The 19957-nt window shown below is 43.0% G+C and overlaps 1 protein-coding gene across 2 annotated transcripts in view; it reads right to left on the bottom strand.

Moving 5' to 3' along the window:
* LOC117447919 (DNA topoisomerase 1) overlaps positions 1–19957 on the bottom strand; it is a 55293-nt gene that overhangs the window by 33768 nt on the left and 1568 nt on the right. Inside the window, exons 1-4 of one of the 2 annotated variants that reach the window (XM_034084925.2) lie at positions 10810–10919; positions 10386–10514; positions 8854–8908; positions 8288–8334 (exon numbers count right to left, since the gene is read on the bottom strand). In XM_034084925.2, the coding sequence (XP_033940816.1) occupies positions 8288–8334; positions 8854–8908; positions 10386–10510 (227 nt within the window). In that variant the 5' untranslated portion in view covers positions 10511–10514; positions 10810–10919. Of the gene's footprint in view, positions 1–8287; positions 8335–8853; positions 8909–10385; positions 10515–10809; positions 10920–19957 lie in introns of those variants that run through there. The other variant, XM_034084926.1, reaches the window with a different exon arrangement.

Genomic DNA, 19957 nt, shown 5'->3' with positions numbered 1-19957 from the left:
GGAAGCTTTTGGCATATGTTTTTAAACGACTTTGCGCTCTTGAAACACTTTCTTATTTATGATGCAATATTTTCAAGACATTCTTTTTAGTTTTACAGTTTGATGAAACCTTTTTGTTTGACATCAGCCATTATAGATAATATGGCCATCTGAGTGTACTGTGTATGGTTTGTTTTTAACTGTTTAATACAGTTAATTATTCAAAATGTCAGAGTTCCTTATTTTTAAACTGAAACTTGCACTACTGTTCAAAAATAAATAACAACAAACCTGGAATTATGCATTTGGGACTTTTTTTTTCTTTTTCTTGTTGTACCGAACCGTACAGAACCGTGACCTCCAAACCGAGGTACAAACCAAACCGTGACTTCTGTGAACCGTTACACCCCTACTACGTAACACTCGCGCTTCTATTGGCTAGCGCTCAAACACATTGTACGGAATAGGCGGGACATCTCTAAGCGGTCGATCAATCACAACAGAGCCGGCCAGATAACCAATCAGAGCAGACTGAGCTCTGGTTTCAGACAGAGGGTGAAAGGAGGTGCTGCAGCAGAGGCAGTATGAGGAAAATAAAGAGCTTTTTGAACATTAAAGAATGGAGACATGTCACAGTAGAGGTACAAATTACAAACTTAAAATGAGCATAATAGGGCCCCTTAAAAATAAGATAAAAGGCAAGGTAAGTCTTAATTGAATTGAAACTATTGTGAATACTCACATTAATGATGGCTGTTGTACAAACAAAGAAAAGACGGTGAGAGGTGGTTACATTTTCATGTCATCACTGAATCCATCACCTCTCATTTTCATTCTATTTCTACTTTTGCATTTATCCAGCAACTCCAGTGCAATTTTAATGTCTTTAATCTACCTAGCTCTTAAGTGCATGAAAACTTTATTTGGGATTTCAGTGTCAACTACACTTACACAACACAAACAAGTGCATTCAAACTCAGAGTGCTTATTCCAACTTGCATGTCATTATTCATGAAGACATCGAGCTGACAGAAGTAAAAATCTCCCTTTTTTTACATTTAAGTGCGGCAGAATATGGGCCAAAAACAGACACATTGAGTAAATTGGTTTCAACAGGTGCCATTTGCATAAGGCTTTGTGCGACAGCTCCCATCGGGGACGGAGGTATTTTTTTTAATATGACATGTGAATGCAGAAACCCTGCTGCCTGCCTCCAGGTGTCACAATGTGTCACGGTCACATGCATGCTGACACATCAACGCTCTTAACATTCACAGTAGGCAAACTACTTTTGAGCCAAAGTTCTTTTTATATTCAAAAGAAATTACACATTTGGGAGACGCCAATGTGAAACTCTCTCCATGTTTTCTTTTTTGTTTACTTTTCTAACTTTAGAGTAGTGATCCAGTCTGATTTCATAGACTGGAATCAGGGCCAATCAAGGTGATTTTTTTAAATGATCTGCATCAGCCTGATCCGATCCTTTGCTTAACGTCAGCTGTCACACAGCTGTTTTCAGTCGAGCAGCATGCATGCCCAGTATTGCAACGGGTGCAGAATGAATCCCCAACGGGAGGGTTTAAGACTTTGTCTCTCCTCTACTACACTGAGCTCCTGTGTGTGTAAGAGCAGGTGCTGCACTTTGCGCCCGGAGAAACACGACCAAACATAAACGACAGCATTACGCAGTATAAGACTGTTTATTTATGTTACCTCATTTATGTGAAGTCGTTTGCAGAGCCATTCCATTGTCTAGCATATGTATTAGGGGTGTTGAAAATAATCGTTTCTACGATGCATTGCGATGCGGACGTGGACGATTCGTTATCGATGCAGTGATGGAAGATTATCGATTATAGCGTAGTCACGTTGCTTCCTGATTTTCTGGCCGCAGCTTTACTATAATGTTTTTTTTTCTGTCACTTTAATATCAAATCGGTCGGTGACGCAGAGATCAGGGAGCAGACGTGACAGCGGCACAGCGGCACAGCAACACCAAACACGGAGCAGTCTGCTTTATCCACCAACACAAGAACACCAGTCCAGAACCAACAGCAGAAGGACCCGCTCTGAATCACTCCGTGTCGCTGCGGCTCAGAGACACAGACAGGGATTTATGTTACAATCATGTCAGGTTTTTGGTGGATTTAATTAAGTCTTGGATTGCAGAGCATGAATGTCCTCTTGCTATTTTCAGTTGATATATACGTGTATAAAGTTTGTGAAGGCAGGAGGAGAAAAGCTTCCGCGATCACCGTCTCCTCTGTTCCTCCAAACCCCGCCCCCTCCTGAAAATAATGAGTGACATGCTGATAGTGTCCCGATAGAAACTTTATTATTCACGTAATCACTGATTGAGATATAATGAAGCTAATTTAATCTCATACATTCATGGGATTTATGTAACAGTAAGACAGAGAATGTAAGTGTGCACCCACATGCACTATTTTTGTTTGTATATGCTGTTGTAAATACTCCTGTTGTCTGCTGTGTTCAGACTCAAGTCCTGTGTGTGATGCCACATTCAGTGTCCTTTCTTAACAGAAGACTGTTGCTAGAAGCTGCAGCTAGACTGCAGAAGCATTATTTTTTTGTTTTTGAGGATGGAACAATTTCACACACAGATATAGGGAGGCTAGACCTATACAATTCATTTATTTTGGTTTATAAATTAATGTCAAGACATTTATGTTATTGATTTCTGAAGCACTTTCTAAATAATAAAAAGAGAGTTCATATGTATTTACTGCATGTATGCATTGATGAAAAATAAGCCATGTGCAGTAGGCCTAATATAGAAAATTGAGGATGCAACGCATTGGTATGAATCGTGATGCATCGGGATATCGAATTGAATCGAATCGTTGACAGGATCATCGTAATCGAATCGAATCGTGAGACCAGTGAAGATGCACAGCCCTAATATATATTGGATCAATTTGAATACTTTTAATATACTAAAGAGTGCACTGTGCAACTGTATAATCTAGGAACTGGACTTGTTATCAGCAGATATTACATTAAATTACTCGGAGCGGCAGGCGGGGCGAGGGATTCAGACAGTCCTTCTTAAGTGTGGGCTGTTGTCAAGCTGTTGAGTTCAAGTGCTCAGTGTGGAGAGAAGGAAAAAAGAGTGTGAAGAAACGGTCATGTTATTTTTGATATAATGCATCACTGAGCACAATCCATAAAAAGCTAAACAAAAGGAGGTTGGGTCACTGCGCCCATTGACATTTACGGTCAGTGCTTCTAATAGCCTTATGTTTCTTCTGTAACTCTGCTGCCCCTAACTTTCCTCCCTGCATGAAACCTACTCAGCTAGCACAGTTGCCACCTGAGCCTTTCTTCAAAAGATAATCCCTATGGGAGAAACATAAAAAGACAGGATTTAGCACTTTTTCTAACCAACATTTCCTTTAAAATGTCTTTTGTCACATCGGTTTGGGTCCACGTCTGGGAAACAATCCATTAACAGCTCAGTAGAAACGTGCTGTGAGACAGATTTGACACAGCAGGCCTTCGGCCAAAGTCGTCATCCCAGAAACACCCTGCTGAGCATCAAACTATTCAAACCATGCATTATCATGTATTACTTCCTGACAAGCAGCAGATATTTGTCTTCATTGCAGGGTAAAATACATGTTCTGTGAGACAGCTTAACACGTAGAAAGGGAATGGCTCAAACATGGCCTCAAAAATGGCCTCAAACATCTAAACGCAATAAACCATTTCCATCAAACTCAGGAGGCATTCAAACAAAGAAAAGCACAGTAAGATTTGGGATATTTCATTGCCACTGTATCTTGTCAGTTTATCATCCCAGCCTTTAAGGTGCCCTATTATGCTTTTTAGTGGTTTTCCCTTTCCGGTAGTGTGTTATTTAGGTTTTTCTGCATGTTAATGGGCTGCTTAGGCTAACATCCCAAAGTTCCCTCCAGAGAGTTTCTCTGCCTGAAAGACCTCAATTTGACTCCTTTGTTTAATCCGTAACACAACAACACAACAACAACATCACTATGCAACACCCGTGCTGGGATTGGCTAGCGCTCCAACACATTGTACGTGATAGGCTAAGGGGCGGAACATCTCTTAGCAGTTAATCAATCACAACAGAGTCAAACCACTAACCAATCAGAGCAGACTGGACTCTGGTTTCGGGCAGAGGGTGAAAAGAGGTGCTGCAACACAGGTAGTATGAGAAAACTAAAGGGATTTTTGAACATTAAAGCATGTAAATATGTCACAGAAGACACACAATACAACTGTGAACCTGAAAATAAGCATAAACGGGCCCTTTTCAGGGTTCTTACACCTTTTCCAAAGTCAAGCACTTTTCAAGGTGCATTTTCAAGCATCTTACAGCTGTTGTAATTACATATTTATATACACATACTTGTACTCAAATGATTATTCCACATTAAATCAGATGTTCTTTAAGCTATAAACAACCAAGGACTTGGACAACCAAGGACTGTTGACTAACAATGGCTAATTCCAAACTGTACTGCTTTTTCCTTGCGTTATTCGCCGCCTCCCTACCCCCTCCTGCGCATAACAAATGCGAACAGCTACTACTATCATGTGTGATTATGAGGTCGCTACACAAGATGATTACGTTACATTCCACCGTCAATGTGCGCACAAAACAAACTAGGCACTGCTATCTCTTGGCCGTGCTCTGATTGTATTACTACTGATGATATAGAGCAATGTGCATATTCACCCTGGACCTTCTATTGTATGTAGCCCTAGTTCTGACCTGTACCCTGATGTCAATATTTGTCACAATGATCTGAGTTTCCCTGACTTCTGCTCTCGTAAAGCTTTAGGTTTTCTATATGTAAATGCTAGAAGCTTACTGCCAAAAATGTACCAGGTAAAAGTATTCGTTTACACCTCAAATCCGGAGGTACTTGTCATCACTGAGTCTTGGCTGAAGAAGAATATCCCAGACTCTGACATCGGCATCGCTGGTTATAATGTGTTTAGGCAGGATAGATCATCTAAAGCTGGTGGAGTAGTTATATTCACAAAGCAACACCTCCAGTGTTCCATCGCCACTAGTAAATCTGTCCCCAAACAATTTGACCTACTTATTGTAAACATTCAACTGGGAAATAGCTCGACACTGACAATCGCTGGCTGCTATCGCCCACCCTCTTCCCCAGCATGTACCCTACCTGCTCTCAGCACCCACCTGGTACCCCACACTAATTCTGAGTTTGTGCTACTGGGGGATCTAAACTGGGACATGCTGAACTCTCCTGCGCAGGTCCAAAAACAGGTCTCTTAATCTCTCGCAGATTATCCTCACTCGTCACTCCTACATGGTATGACACCAAAAATCCAGAAAAAGCCATCCTCCTTGATGTCATCCTCACAAATAACCCTGACAGGTACAAAACTGGCGTCTTCTGTAGCGATCTCAGTGACCACTGTCTTATTGGCTGCATTCGTAATGGCGGCACAATTAAACAGCCAGTCCTTACCACTCACAGACGAACACTGAAACATTTCGACAAACAAGCCTTCCTCTACGAACTGGCTGCCATCAAGTGGGACAGAATTAGCTTGATCCCTGACCTCGATGCTGCATGGTCCTTCTTTTATGACTCCTTTAGTATGGTAATCGATAAACATAAAAAAAATGAGGATAAAAAACCGATTCAGTCCTTGGTTCAAACGAGATTTAGCTGAACTGCTTCACCTCAAGAACTCCACCTGACGCAGGGCTCGTCACTCAAAATCCCACGACGATTGGCTATCATTCAGGACATTTTTAAATAAGTCTATACAGGCTATCTGCAAAGCCAAGGTTGATTACTTCCATAATCAATTCAACCTCTGTGTATCCAATCCAAGGACATTCTGGAAAACAGTGAAAGAGATGGAGAATAAACCCCCATCCTCTCATCTGCCTAACTCCCTCTTTATTGAGGATATAGTAGTCACCGGTAATGAGCGCATAGCAGAGCTCTTTAACCAGCACTTTGTTAAATGTGGGAACCTTGACTCTATAGCGCCTCCTAAGCCCCCCACCAACACTCCGCCACCCAGCCCCTCTAGCGCAGCCCCATGTCACAGCTTCTGCCTGCAGAAAGATAGTGAAAACGATGTGCTGGAGGTCCTTAGTAAACTTGATCCCAACAAACCTGCAGGTCTTGATGGGCTGGACCCCTTCTTTTTTTAAAGTTGCAGCCCCAATTATTGCAGAAGCTATCTCCCACCTTTGTAATCTGTCCATACAGACAGCAGTGCTACCCTCTGCCTTACAACATTCTACCTTACAACATTCTACCTGACATAGCCCTGTGGGCCATCTAAGCTAATTTCCAGATGGCCCTGAGCCCAATAGAGATTGCCCTGAAAAATGCGCGTGGACGAAATGACGCAAAAAGGGTTTGGGGGGCCTCCCCCTAGAACATTTAGATTTGTGCAGGTCTTAGATGCTGTCTGGTGCATTAGACTGAATTATAAGATGAACCACCACAATATTATATTGTACAATTTCAATTTTATTCTTCATTTAACTTTTTTTGTTTGTTCTTGTTTGTGTTTGCTCGCTTGCACACCCTGCATAGCTATAAGAAATACTTAAGTTGTTGGTCAAGACACTTTCCATCTGATGAAGGCAAATGCCTTCATCAGATGTAAAAAAGTAGAAAACATTACATTCAGTTATAACTGCCAAAACAAACATTATTTACACTATTATGGCCCTTGTTAAAAATGTTTGTAATGTTATCTACTGTAAGTTGGTCGAACGAATGCCTCCTCATCCGGAAGCTGACCGAGCAGACCCGAGCAGCAGTCGAGAGGAGCCGAGCGCATCCGCGAAGCACACAACATGGCGACGTCAGAGTTCCCGTTAGCCGGCAAATCTAAATCTCTTCAGTTAAAATGTCCGGTCAAAATAATTTCCCTTTAGCGCAATAACGCTTCAGTTGCGCCACTTATGTGACAGACAAGAAGAGTATGTGACAGACAAGAAGAGTATGTGACAGACAAGAATAGTCAATTCTAATGTCTAACACTTAAAGGTGGGTGTGACGAAGGTGGCTTCGTCACTATGGACTGACGGCTTCAGGCCGGGTGGTATGGCACTTTGTTGGCGTGATTGCACAGTATATGTTGTCTGTGGCTGATGATTGTGTGCACCTGGTGTCTTGTGTTGTCTCCTCCCCCCTCACATGTGTCTTGTTGTGCTGATTAGAGTGGGTGTATTTAGGCTTGGTTTCTCTGTCTGTTGATAGGGCTGGGTGTGTGTGAGATCCTTGTGGCTGCAGGATGTGTGCACAGGAGCAGCAGATTGAGGCTGTGTCATGTGTATGATTTTAATAAATGCCCACGTCGGGTTATATTTTTGGACGTTCTGCCTCTGCCTCCTTGCTTGGTCTGGGCCGCTCAACGGTCGGCTTCACATTTGGTGTCAGAAGTGGGATTCGACCAAGTAAGGAGGTGAAAATTGCGAGAGGAAGGAAGAGGGACCAAAGAGAGGAGCCGCGGCTGGGGGTGGCTGTGCCTGGAATGGACCAGGGGGCCATGGCTGTTGGGGCAGCAGGAGACAAGAGACGGGCAGCGGGAGACGGGCAGGAGGAGCGGCGTTTGCAGGCCGAGGAGGCGGACCCGGACCCACCAGGGGACAACGGCTTCACTGGCCCTTCCTGGTCTCTCGCGCCCCCCCCTCTCATGCCTCTGCGCCACACTGGGGGGGCGCGCCCCCCACTTTGAGAACCACTGGCTTAAACAAACGTAACATGCAACGTTAGCCTAATCCAAAATGCTCTACTACGGCATACCTTTCATGTGGCTCGTCAGCTCCGACTCTCCCATCGTGAACAACTGAACATTTTTTTACAAACTTTGCAGGAGGCTACTCGTGGGCTTGACCCTCGTCTTAGCCATGGCTTGTATTTGTCTTCTGCTAGCCAACGCTTGTTGAAACTGCAACCTCCTGGCATACTGTCATCCATCACTCTCATCAGAATGCCCAGGTCACACGTAACAAATACACTTGCAGGTCACGGGCATAGCGCGGGAAGGCCGGAGCGGAGCTGTTTTATGTAAAAGCGAAGCAATTAAGTGCGCTCCGACTTCTTTATTTTCTTTTAATCTAAAAAGCGAAGTAAAGCATTTACAATTTCAAGCACTTTATCCCAAATTCAAGCACCATTCCCAAAATTCAAGCACTTTTCAAACCTTGAAAACACCTCATAAAATGTCAAGCATTTTCAAGGATTTCCAGCACCCGTACGAACCCTGCCTTTTATAAAGAGACAGTCTACTGGTATGATGAGTTTATCCCTACCTGGGACCGTTGGCTGACTCCACAGGTTCAGTCTTAGGTGACTTGACCTGAGGGGAGGACATGCTTTACATTAAACACAGCACAACTGTAATGCAACAAAATGAACAAAGGTAGTTTATGGCCTGTGTTAGAAATAGTTGTTGATAAACAAATGCACACATGAAGTCTGTAATTAGCCAGAATGCTGGAATAATTTAGTTAAATTAAGATTAAGATCATAACATCCCTATTTCCTGGTACTGGCATGCATGTACATATTCCCTACGAATGATGGGGTCTATAATAGTAGAGGGGTAATCTAGTATGACAAGCTGCTGAACAAACTGCAGCTATGACGCTCTGAGCTGGGGTCAGTGGGTAACTGGGGCAGGGATCTTCACCCTGGTGCTAATTACAGACAGAGCACGAGTTATGGATGGACATCACAACCCTACCCTGGTCAATATGACGCCACATTTCCATCAAGATGTACAAAATTGGCCTCACTAAGTAGGATCATATGGTCAGATTTAGCCACATCCAACTTTGTGTAGTGTGCAGAGAAGAGAAGAAAATGTGTGATTTACCTTCTTTGGAGACTTTTCATCATCACGTTTCTGTGTAGGTTTGGGTGACTTTGCACTGCTCATCAGGATGTCAAGATTGGACAGGCATGAAAATGAGAGTAAAAGAAAAAGTTGTTAGTAATGCAGAACGTCAGGTCCATCTTAAAGTGGACCTATTATGCTATATTGGAAAAATATATTCTAGGGCCATACCTATATAAAACATGTCTGTGAAGTTTTTTTTTCAAAATACCAAACAGATCATGCATTTTAGCCACGCCTCATTTCGCTCTGTTTGCTCTTTTCCAGCCCTGTTTTTGCATGTGCTGATATACAGCACCACTTACAGGCCTGGCATATGTACTACAGCGTCTCCAGCGCTTTCCAGCAGTCTCTCATTCCCCTGATAGGTGGAGAGTTGCCCATATAGGCGGAGCACCCCTTTTCTGACGGCAGAACAATTCAAATAATAATCGGCTCCGTTTTTAGAGATTTGGGTATGGAGAAAAAGAGAGAGGGTTGTGTTTTCTGACACTTTGTGAGTTCCCTGACACACCGGGGACACATAATCATGTATAAAAGACGTACAAAAGTGCATTTTGCATGATGGGTCCCCTTTAAGTTCTGAAGATGTATAAAGTACATCTCATCTGAGTACATCTTAACATATTTATTTTCAGTTTGACCTTCCCCCCCTTCAGGGCTAGATATAACAGGAAGATAAACAGCATTATTCCAGCTACATAAGTTTGGAGCATCACACTAAGGCAGTACTGCATTTAAAAGCAAGACGCCCTTTCACGCTCAGGAAAATGTTTTCCCTGAGTCTCAGAGCTGATAAGGATAAGTTGAACCTTAATCAGTAATTCAGTCAGTGTGCCATGAAATAACAAGAGGCGAGCCGTCACACAAAGCCGCCTGCTCTGCTGCCAGGAGCGCTTACAGGTGTCTATTCATCTCCCTGCTCTCATCAATTACACAATCCAATGACAGATCACTCCACATTCATTTGTCTGCTCACATATGCATGGTAATAAACGCATCAGATATCAAGGTAAATTAATGTATTCATATGAAGATGGAGTACCCACTGTACTCTGTGAAATTAATGCACGCAGTCATGCCAGTGGCCCTCTTGACAGCTCAGCCAACTTAGCACTCTCTCTCAAAAACAGTTTTGTCTCCTTTGATAACACATAATGCCTTATTTCTCAAACTCCAATCTGATTTATCTTTATTTTCTAAATCAAAATGAACTTGTCTCCACATTTCAACAACACGAAAGGCAATGCTGCTTGCAGGATCATTGCAAAAACCTGCTTTGATGTCTGGCCTTGGCTGAGGCTGAACAGATGCTGCATCTGCTGCAGTCAGGTCATATTCATATATTATTAGTGAACTGCTCTAGCTTGACAACTATGAAAGGGTAACTATACAGGTAATTTATTTTATAATGACACTTGATTGATTGATTAATCAATAAGTGCTAGCTGAAGTGTGTTTGTCAGCATATCATTCAGCTATCCATCTTTACCTTCTCACACACGACTCACCTGTTCTTGATCGCATCTCCCACGGCACCAGCGCTGTCATTACCACTTAGCCTTTGCTGTTTCGTTGCTTTTTGCTTGGGCTTCCCTCCTCCTTTAGTGCCCTTCTGTTGTCCCATCTCGTACATGTACCTTTGTAAAGAGCAGTGAACATTACATGGTTGGAAGGAAATTCACTTAGGGGGGAAATTAGTTGACAATATGACAAAATAACCGTTCTGAAAGCTTTGGCTATTCCTAGTTAGCCAATTAGCTAGCACACATTAGCTCAAACACGTTAAAACGGGATAGCTAATAGCAAAGGTCCCGTATTTCACGTTGGCGAAATATGTATGACTAGTTTGATAAATTCTATCGCTACAGTATCATATAATTCGCTCACCAACTGCAATGCAATAATCTTGACTAGCTAATAGAAAATACAAACTTTTTAGGCGGTCCACTTGATTGTCACAGCGCTCGATTGTTGCTTGCGGACAGGTTCAGCTGAGCACGGGTCAAACCAGCTGTACGCTGATTGGCTGAGGAACTTGCCAGGTTGGGTGGTGTTACAGCGTATTTTGTTACCAGTCTGATTCTGTGACCTGTGTCTTGCGTTGTTGTGTTCTAGGTGAACTGCCACTTTGAAGTGCAGTTTGTTTCTACAGACAGAGCCTACTGTTTTCCCACAGACAGGAATATAAAACACATCAAAATGCCATTGAAAAATAATCTATTTGCTCAGTGTGCAACTCGATTTTGACAGGATAACAACTGGTGACTTCTAGAATTGTGTGAGTAACATTCTGTTTTTAGACTTCTCTGTTTCAGTGTATGTACTCTGTATAAATGCTCTGTAGTTGATCTGATTGAAATTGTGATTTTAAATCTCAAACTCGCTACAGGGCCGCCTTAATGCACGGGCTGACCTGGGCTGAAGCCCAGGGGCCTACGGAGATTGGGGGCCTATCATGAGCCAATACAAAAAAAGAATTCAATTATTTTTTTTTTCGGATGTTTTTTTTTTTTTTTTAAATAAACAAAGTCTTGGCTTTCAGAATATGCAATTTTTATTTCCAAAATCCCACGATAAATACATTTCTGAAGCTTGTAAAGGGAAGAAGACAGCTCTCCCTCGCCACTCTGCTGTTCCCCTCCCTCCGCTGAAATTATGAATGTAAGGCGTATAGTAATCATAGATAACACGGCACGGTCCGTTACAGTTTGTTTTCATCTGGTTTCAAATAAACAAAGCCTTGGCTTTCAGAATATTAAACTTGTTTCGGCAAATTCAGATGATAAATACAACTTTGAAGCTTGTAACGGCATTAATTACAAGCGGAGAACGGAGTGACTTGACGTCACAGCAGGTAAAACAACAGCCAGTGTTTCTTGTGAGTGTTTTCCCGGAGAAACAAACACAATACACACAAACGCTAAAATACACAAACACACACGTATACACACACACACACACACACACACACTCGCTTCCCCCAGACCAGTAATCCAAACGAAAATATCTTCCCTCCATACTATTGTGATCATTTGCTCCGCTAATCAATCAGATCGATAGATTCCAGAGATTTTTCTCAAAAATGTTGACTCCGTAACAGTCAGTGGGCACCACTTAACAGCCAATCAGAATGATAATGTTTCACATGTGACTTATTCAAATTGCGAGTGATTGAGTGACAGATGAAGGTTGTTGGAGAAGAAAAAGTTTGAGAGTGGCGCTCGGAAAAGGAAATTGTTGAGGGAAAAGGAGTTTCGAGACAAGCAGCTATTACAAAAAATGCCGAAGCTTACAGGTTATTTTAAACCTGTAGGCCAGGATGAGGAGCGGCTGTACCGAGCGGCAGCGGTGCTTCGGAGCCAAGTAGGCCGTCTGGTTCTGATAGCGATGGAGTAGCGGGAGAGGAAAAACAGAGAGGAGGGATGTTGGAGGAGAGGACGACGAGGACTTGCTATGTGGAGGGGAGCCAACGGCAACCGGACAAATACATGAGGGAGGCCCGATACGTCACTCATCTGGAGGAGAGGACCAGGCGCGCGTGGAGCAGAGTGGAGAAGTGCGATCACAGAGCCTGCCGAGGCTATAAATGACTTTGATTTGTTGTTTAAATAGGGGGCCTCCAAAACCTATCAGCCCCAGTGCCTGATGGCAGGTTAAGGCGGGCTTGGCTACAGTATCTGTCAGCAGGCCCGGACTGGCCATCGGGAGGACCGGGAGGTTTCCCGATGGCCTGGCCTGCTAAGTGGCCTGCTGACCTGAGGAATTTCTTTTTTTAATGTATGTATTGTGAACGCAACGCTGCGCAAAAGTGGGTCTGACTCTGCCTCACAGAGGGTGACTGGCTGTCTACATGATGTGGCCTGCCGACATGGCCACTTTCATACAGATCATACACTAATGCCCTCGATTCGTCTCTGTGTGTCATTCAAACTCGGGCGCAAGCGAGTGAGATAAAGCGCGCGCACCGGTTACGTGTATTGTTGTTAGCATCTGGTGCTAGCTAGCTGCGCTAACGGATATAAGGAGCTGTTTCAACAACAAGGTGGGGGGAGAGTCCTCTGCTGTCAGACTGAGAGGCTGATAACTACAGCACAGGTGAGGTAAAGTGTTTAGATAGTTAACTTAGTCTAAGTTATCTCAGTGGGTCTCAAACGGTTTGGTCACCATTTATGTAAACACATATTTCCATTTGAGGGGGGAGTGATTAGTAAAATATGCATTAATAATAAAAAAACGTTAACTAGGTGAAAAAAGGCAAGATAAACTATTAAAACGTGTTGAAAGCTAAAACTAGTCTTTGCTGCTGCCTCAAAGTGGAGCAGGGGGAGAGGAGGGAGACAGGAGAGGCTGGTTCAAGAGCACAGACACACTCACAACTATAAATGAACCAAAAACAAATAAATAAACAAATTTCAATGTTTTTTCATATTGGATATATGGTATGTTATTGGTTATGGCCATGTTTTTATGATTGTATGATTATTTAAATGTATACAGTTCTGTTTCATATGGGTGTAGTCTCTTTATTTCCCCCTCAAAATGCACCAGATTGATGCATTTAAAGGTGGGGTAGGTAATTTTGGAGAAACCAGCTCGAGTGCTCTAGAATTTGAAAATACACAGCCGGAAAAAATCTGCCACTTCCTTACAGAGCCCCTCCTCCTCCAACACACACGAACGCGCACATGACCAATGAGGGCACGAGATAAGTTTGTGCCCAGATGGAAGGCTGACAGGCAGGTAGGCCATCCAGTTATTTTTGCCGGGCTGGCTCAGATGATTGGTTGTACTTTTTACAGTACTACGGCTTCCACAGATGACATTTTTGTATGTATTTTTTGTCAAAGCACTTAAGATATTCATTGCCTAGTTCCTTTTTTTGAAATAGTTCCTTTTTTTGTGTTGATTGTTTATATTTGATGTTTCTGTTTAAAATGTTGTTTGGGGTGAAATTGTTAAAAATAAAACGTTTATTAAAAAAAAAAAAAAAGATATTCATTGCTATCGGGATGTTAAGAGCATTCCATGAAATATAACAAAAAGTGTATCTCGAGCCAGTTTCTCAAACGTACCTACCCCACCTTTAAGTCCAACATTTAAAAAAAAAAAATCTTACCGGGGGGGCATGCCCCCGGACCCCCCTATAGAATTTGAGGTCCACCCACAATTAAAATATGTTCACATAGGTTCCTAAATAGATTTGCACATTTTAAATAGTAACCCATGTCCATATGTTTATTTTTGGGTAGTAGATGTAGAGGGCTATCACTACAGGCAGCAACGCTGTAAAAATTGACAAATAAATCCAGCAAAATGGCACAAAAAACTGATAGTGGCCTGGCTGGGTGTATAATTCCCGGCCTGACTTATTGTCCCAGTCCGGCCCTGTCTGTCAGGCAGAAACTTGGGACAACTAATTTGACAGAAACCTTAAAACTGAACTAACTGACTGCTATAGGGTTAACTTTGATTTAAACATTTGTAGAATACTAAGAGCTTTATTGAGTAGGTGTAACTGTATAAAGGGTTAAACTCATAACTTTATAACTTAGGGTTTAATTTAGTGATGTCACGTATTGCGCCGAGGCTTCAGAGCGTGTGTCGAGTAATCCCCGAAGCTTTTTGTGAAGCTTGTATCGAGGCTTGTATCGTTTTGGGACAGTGACGTCACCGATGACAAACGAAGCCTCGCTGCCTGTCGATACCACGTGACTGCTTCAGGAAGCGATTCAGATCGGTTGAACCCGGTTGAACCACAACGTTCATAATACCGATGGATGTATAATAAGAACCATATTACCCTTCCTGTACCCGGGCCCGGTGACACGATAGAATTAAAATAGCTCAGACCCTCACTCATATCGAGGTCGGAATATGTCATAAGTATAAATGGACACAAGCATAAATAAATGTAGGAATGAATAAATATCGTCCAGTGTTTTCGGTGAAATTCAGCGTGTGTGCTGTGGCTCAGCTGGAAAGCAGTTGACTCACAACCGCAGGGTCCCTGGTTCAACGACTGAAAAATACGTATTTTTTGTTGTTTATAAAAGCTACAGCTAAATGAGATAATGTAGTTAATAAATGTATTCTTTGATATGGTTTAGCCTTTCTCAGGCTACAACATGGTTAAGTTTATGAATATTATTAAGGAATACAAATCCCTCTTTGCAATGTTTACCAGCCTCCTTAGGCTTTTCAATCACAATCATTCAACACAAATAAAAACAATATTGTTAACATGAAAATATAATTTAATGTTCGTTGTTTAGAGTAATTCTAAGGCTTTACTCATTGGGGACTCGGTAGGAGATAGAGCACACTGTTGAGATGTCCAATCTGCCTGTTTTACACACTTTGACCAACAGGGGGTTTGTGTTCAAATGAAGCCCATGATGAAGCCTTTTGCGAACCAATTGGCTGGAAAGCATCAAAGCTTCATAAGGCCATCTCGCCATCACTAGTTTAATGTAATTGTAAATCCATTGTGCCACTGAAAAGACAATAACAACTCAGGAGGGAGCCAGTCAAGATTTCCTTTTGAGGGCCACCAGCTGCAGATAGTTAACTAATTAAAGGGGCGTGGCCCCACAGCTGTAAGAACTCAGCAATCAGGTGTCCATTTTAGGTAGCACTTTCCTGGAGCGTCAGCTTCAGACAAAGACAAAGGAGTCACGAGGGAGGCAAATCCTACTTTGATTGAGCCAAGTATCGCTGGTGTTTTATTTTATTTAGTTTTTTAGCCCCTCATGCTATAATCATGTATTTTCTCCATTCCTGTTTGTGTCTTCTCACAATTATCACTGGCCCTGTGTATCTCCTAATCGATATAACCGGCCTGCTCTTGTCTATCCCACATGCTCCACTGAGATCCAACATCTGGTCTGTGGAACTGCCAGTCAGCTGTTCCTAAGGCTGACTTCATCTCTGGCTACGCCTCCCTGCAGATTTCCTTGCTCTCACTGAGACCTGGATTACTCCATCCAACACATCCACCCCAGCAGCTCTCTCCACAGCATATTCCTTCTCCCATACACCCAGACCCACTGGCAGAGGAGGTGGCACTGGTCGCCTGCTCTCTCCCAAATGGAGCTTTTCCCTCTTCAAGCTACCTAATTTCACCTTTGAGTTCCACGCCGTCACACAGTAACCCATCCTATACAATTAACCATTGTTGTTCTCTACCGTCCACCAGGCGCCTTGGGGGACTTCTTGGAGGAATTAGATAATCTCCTCTCACACATCCCTGAAACTGGCCCTCCCGCTGTACTTCTCGGAGACTTCAACCTCCAGACAGGGAAGATATCTGAACTAATATCTCTTTTAACCCCCTTTGCTTTCTCACTGTCTCCGTCCCCACCAACTCATAAAGCTGGCAATGTCCTTGATCTCATATTCTCAAGGAACTGCTCTACTTCTAACCTCTCTGCAAACCCGCTCCACAGATCCGATCACTTCTTCGTTTCATTCTCTCTACCCCTTTCCAAACATAACAAACTAATCTCTTCTAATTATGCACCTGTCCGCCGCAACCTTCATTCCCTCTCCCCCTCTACCCTTGCCTCATCGGTGCTCTCAGCCCTCCCTTCCTCTGACTCGTTCCAACTCCTGCCTCCAAACTCTGCTGCAGAAACTCTCCTCTCTACTCTCATCCTCTCTGGACTCTCTCTGTCCTCTCACATCTCCGCAGGCTCGTCAGTCCCCTCCTGCTCCCTGGCTAAATGACGCACTGCGTGCTAATAGAACCACCCTTTGGGCTGCTGAGCGGAAACGGTGGAAATCCAAACACCATGACGACCTCCTAACCTATCAGGCTCTCCTCTCTTCTTTCTCTGCTTCGATCTCTCAGGCAAAAAGCACTTTCTTTCAAGGTAAGATCCAATCTTCCTATTCCAATCCCAAAAAACTATTTTCCATCTTCTCCTCCCTCCTGGACCCCCCCAAAGCCCCTTCCCCCTCCTCCCTTCTGTCAAGCGACTTTGGTAACCACTTTGAAAAAAAAGGTTGATATTCGCTCTTCTTTTTCTTACTGGGTCACCAGACCCACCATTCACCCACACACTAACCTCCTTTTACCCTTTCTCTCCAAGTGAGGTTCTTACCCTCATTACCTCTGCCCGCCCTACCACCTGTCATCTGGACCCTATCCCCTCAAACCTCCTTCAGACTATCGCTCCTGATATTCTACTGTTCCTCTCCCATTTAATCAACACTTCTCTAACTTCTGGTCACTTTCCAAACAGTCTCAAGGAGGCAAGAGTAAACCGTCTCCTAAAGAAACCCACTCTCAACCCGTCCGATGTTATAAACTACAGGCCTGTCTCTCTCCTCCCGTTCCTGTCTAAAACACTTGAACGCGCTGTCTTTAAACAACTCTCGTGTTATCTCCATCAGAACAACCTTCTGGGTCCGCACCAGTCTGGTTTCAAGGCAGGTCACTCAACAGAAACTGCCCTCCTTGCTGTCTCTGAGGAACTGCACACTGCCAAAGCAGCCTCCCTCTCCTCTGGCATCATCCTTCTGGACCTGTCTGCTGCATTCGACACGGTGAACCATCAGATCCTCCTTCGCACTCTCCAATAACTTGGAGTTTCAGGCTCTGCACTTTCCCTCCTCAATTAACTACAGGGGTCCCTCAGGGCTCTGTCCTCGGTCCCCTCGTCTTCTCCCTGTACACAAACTCGCTCGGATCTGTCATTAGCCCGCATGGTTTTTCATACCACTGCTACGCTGACGACACCCAATTAATTCTGTCATTTCCCCGCTCAGAGACCCAAGTCGTCACACGCATCTCTGCTTGTCTAGCAAACATCTCTCTCGTCTGCTCATCACCACAAGCTCAACCTTGACAAGACTGAACTGCTTTTCCTTGACCTAACAATCAACATCGGCCCCGGTTGTTTCCCCGACTCAGACTGCAAGGAATCTGGGTGTGACCCTAGATAAAAAAACTGTCCTTCACTGCAAACATCGCTGCTACAACCCGCTGACGCAGATACACTCTTTACAACATCAGCAGGATACGTCCCCACCTGACCCAGAAAGCCACGCAGGTTCCGGCACTGGCTCTCTTCATCTCACGCCAGACTACTGCAACTCCCTCCTGGCTGGTCTACCTCCATGTGCCATCCGACCTCTGCAGCTCATCCAGAATGCAGCGGCTCGTCTGATCTTCAACCTTCCAAAATGTTCCCACACGCTTCAAGACACTGGTACTTGCGTACCATGCTGCGAATGGATTTGGCCCTTCCTACATCCAGGACATGGTTAAACCGTACACCCCAGCACGTGCACTCCGCTCTGCATCAGCCAAACAGCTCGCTGCACCCGCACTGCGAGGGGGACCCAAGTTCCCATCAGCAAAAACACGTGGGTTTGCTATCCTGGCTCCAAAATGGTGGAATGAGCTCCCCATTGAAATCAGGACAGCATATAGCTTGCATAGCTTCCGGCGCAGACTGAAAACTCATCTCTTTCGACTCCACTTCGAGCGATAGAATAACTAACAAAACACTTATATACTAATAAAGGACTGGCTTATCTAAAGCCAGTTGAGTAGCACTTGAAATGTTTTAGCTCTATGAAACCTGATGTACTTAAATGATTCCGTTTTCTTCAAGTTTGTATCTTGTTGGTTGAACGCACTTATTGTAAGTCGCTTTGGATAAAAGCGTCAGCTAAATGCAATGTAATGAATTTTAGATTACTAGGAGCTAATCTTGAGCTACATAGGCAAGGCAAGTTTATTTATAAAGCACCTTTCAACACAAGGCAATTCAAAGTGCTTTACAAAAAACGAAAGACATTAAGAAAATGGCATTTAAAATCAGTCATTAAAAAGAAAAGATAATAAAATAAACATTAAAAGAAAAAATACATGGATAAAAGTTACAGTGCAGTTTAAGATGTGAATAGTTCAATTAAAAGCAGCGGCAAAAAGAAAAGTCTTTATTCTGGATTTAAAAGTAGTCAGAGTTGCAGCGGACCTGCAGGTTTCTGGGAGTTTGTTCCAGATATTTGGAGCATAATAACTGAACTCTGCTTTACCATGTTTAGTTCTGACTCTGGGGACAGAAAGCTGACCAGTCCCTGAAGACCTGAGAGATGGATGGTTCATAATTTAGCAGTAGGTCAAAAATGTATTTTGGGCCTAAACCATTCAAAGCTTTATAAACCAGCAGCAGTATTTTGAAATATATTCTTTGACACACAGGAAGCCAGTGTAAAGACTTCAGAACAGGAGTGATGTGATCCACTTTCTTAGTGTTAGTGAGGACTCGAGCAGCAGCGTTCTGAATTAGCTGCAGCTTTCTAATATATTTTTTAGTGAGACCTGCAAAGACACCATTACAGTAGTCCAGTCTACTGAAGATAAAAACACGGACAAGTGTTTCCAAATCCTGCTGTGACATAGTAAAACATTGATGTAGTATACAAATGTGTATTCAACTAACTTGCCCAGCAGGTGATGCTGAATACAAAAACACAACTCAGGTGGATTTCAAAAAGAAAAAATATGTAAGACAATGAGCTGGCAGCACTTCTCAAGCAAATGCAAACACATAATTACTGTTGAGTAGTAAGATAAAAAAAATAATGATGGCATAGCGCTGATGGATGTGGTCATACATCATTATGTATCTTATTTTCCCTTTTACTTTGAGTGATATTCCGCAATGCATAATAAGTAATACTTACTCAAATGAAAAAGTCAACTAACATAATAACACCAGTGAGCATATATGATTCACCATCTTTCAAAGAAAAGTATTTGATACATGAACGTCAATGAGGGAAAGTGCCAACAATTGTAATTCAGATGAGAAACCCATCACGTTGTCTGTTGATCCTTAAAAATATGTTTAATAAAACAAACCACCATACAAGTGCTGTTACTCATATTCTGCATTCCTGTTGTGGCAGTTGCCATCAAAATGTATGTTTTAGGTCAGTTTGTCATGGAGACAAAATTATTATTTGTTGATTTCTTCAGAGGTATTGGATTGTGGAATAAAACACATTACAAAATCAATACATAAACAATAACATGGGCACATGAAAATATAAATGATCTTTTATT

This window comes from Pseudochaenichthys georgianus, chromosome 6 (assembly GCF_902827115.2).
Source record: "Pseudochaenichthys georgianus chromosome 6, fPseGeo1.2, whole genome shotgun sequence".
In the NCBI taxonomy this organism is placed as follows: domain Eukaryota; kingdom Metazoa; phylum Chordata; class Actinopteri; order Perciformes; family Channichthyidae; genus Pseudochaenichthys; species Pseudochaenichthys georgianus.
This window is presented reverse-complemented; position numbering and strand designations above follow the sequence as displayed.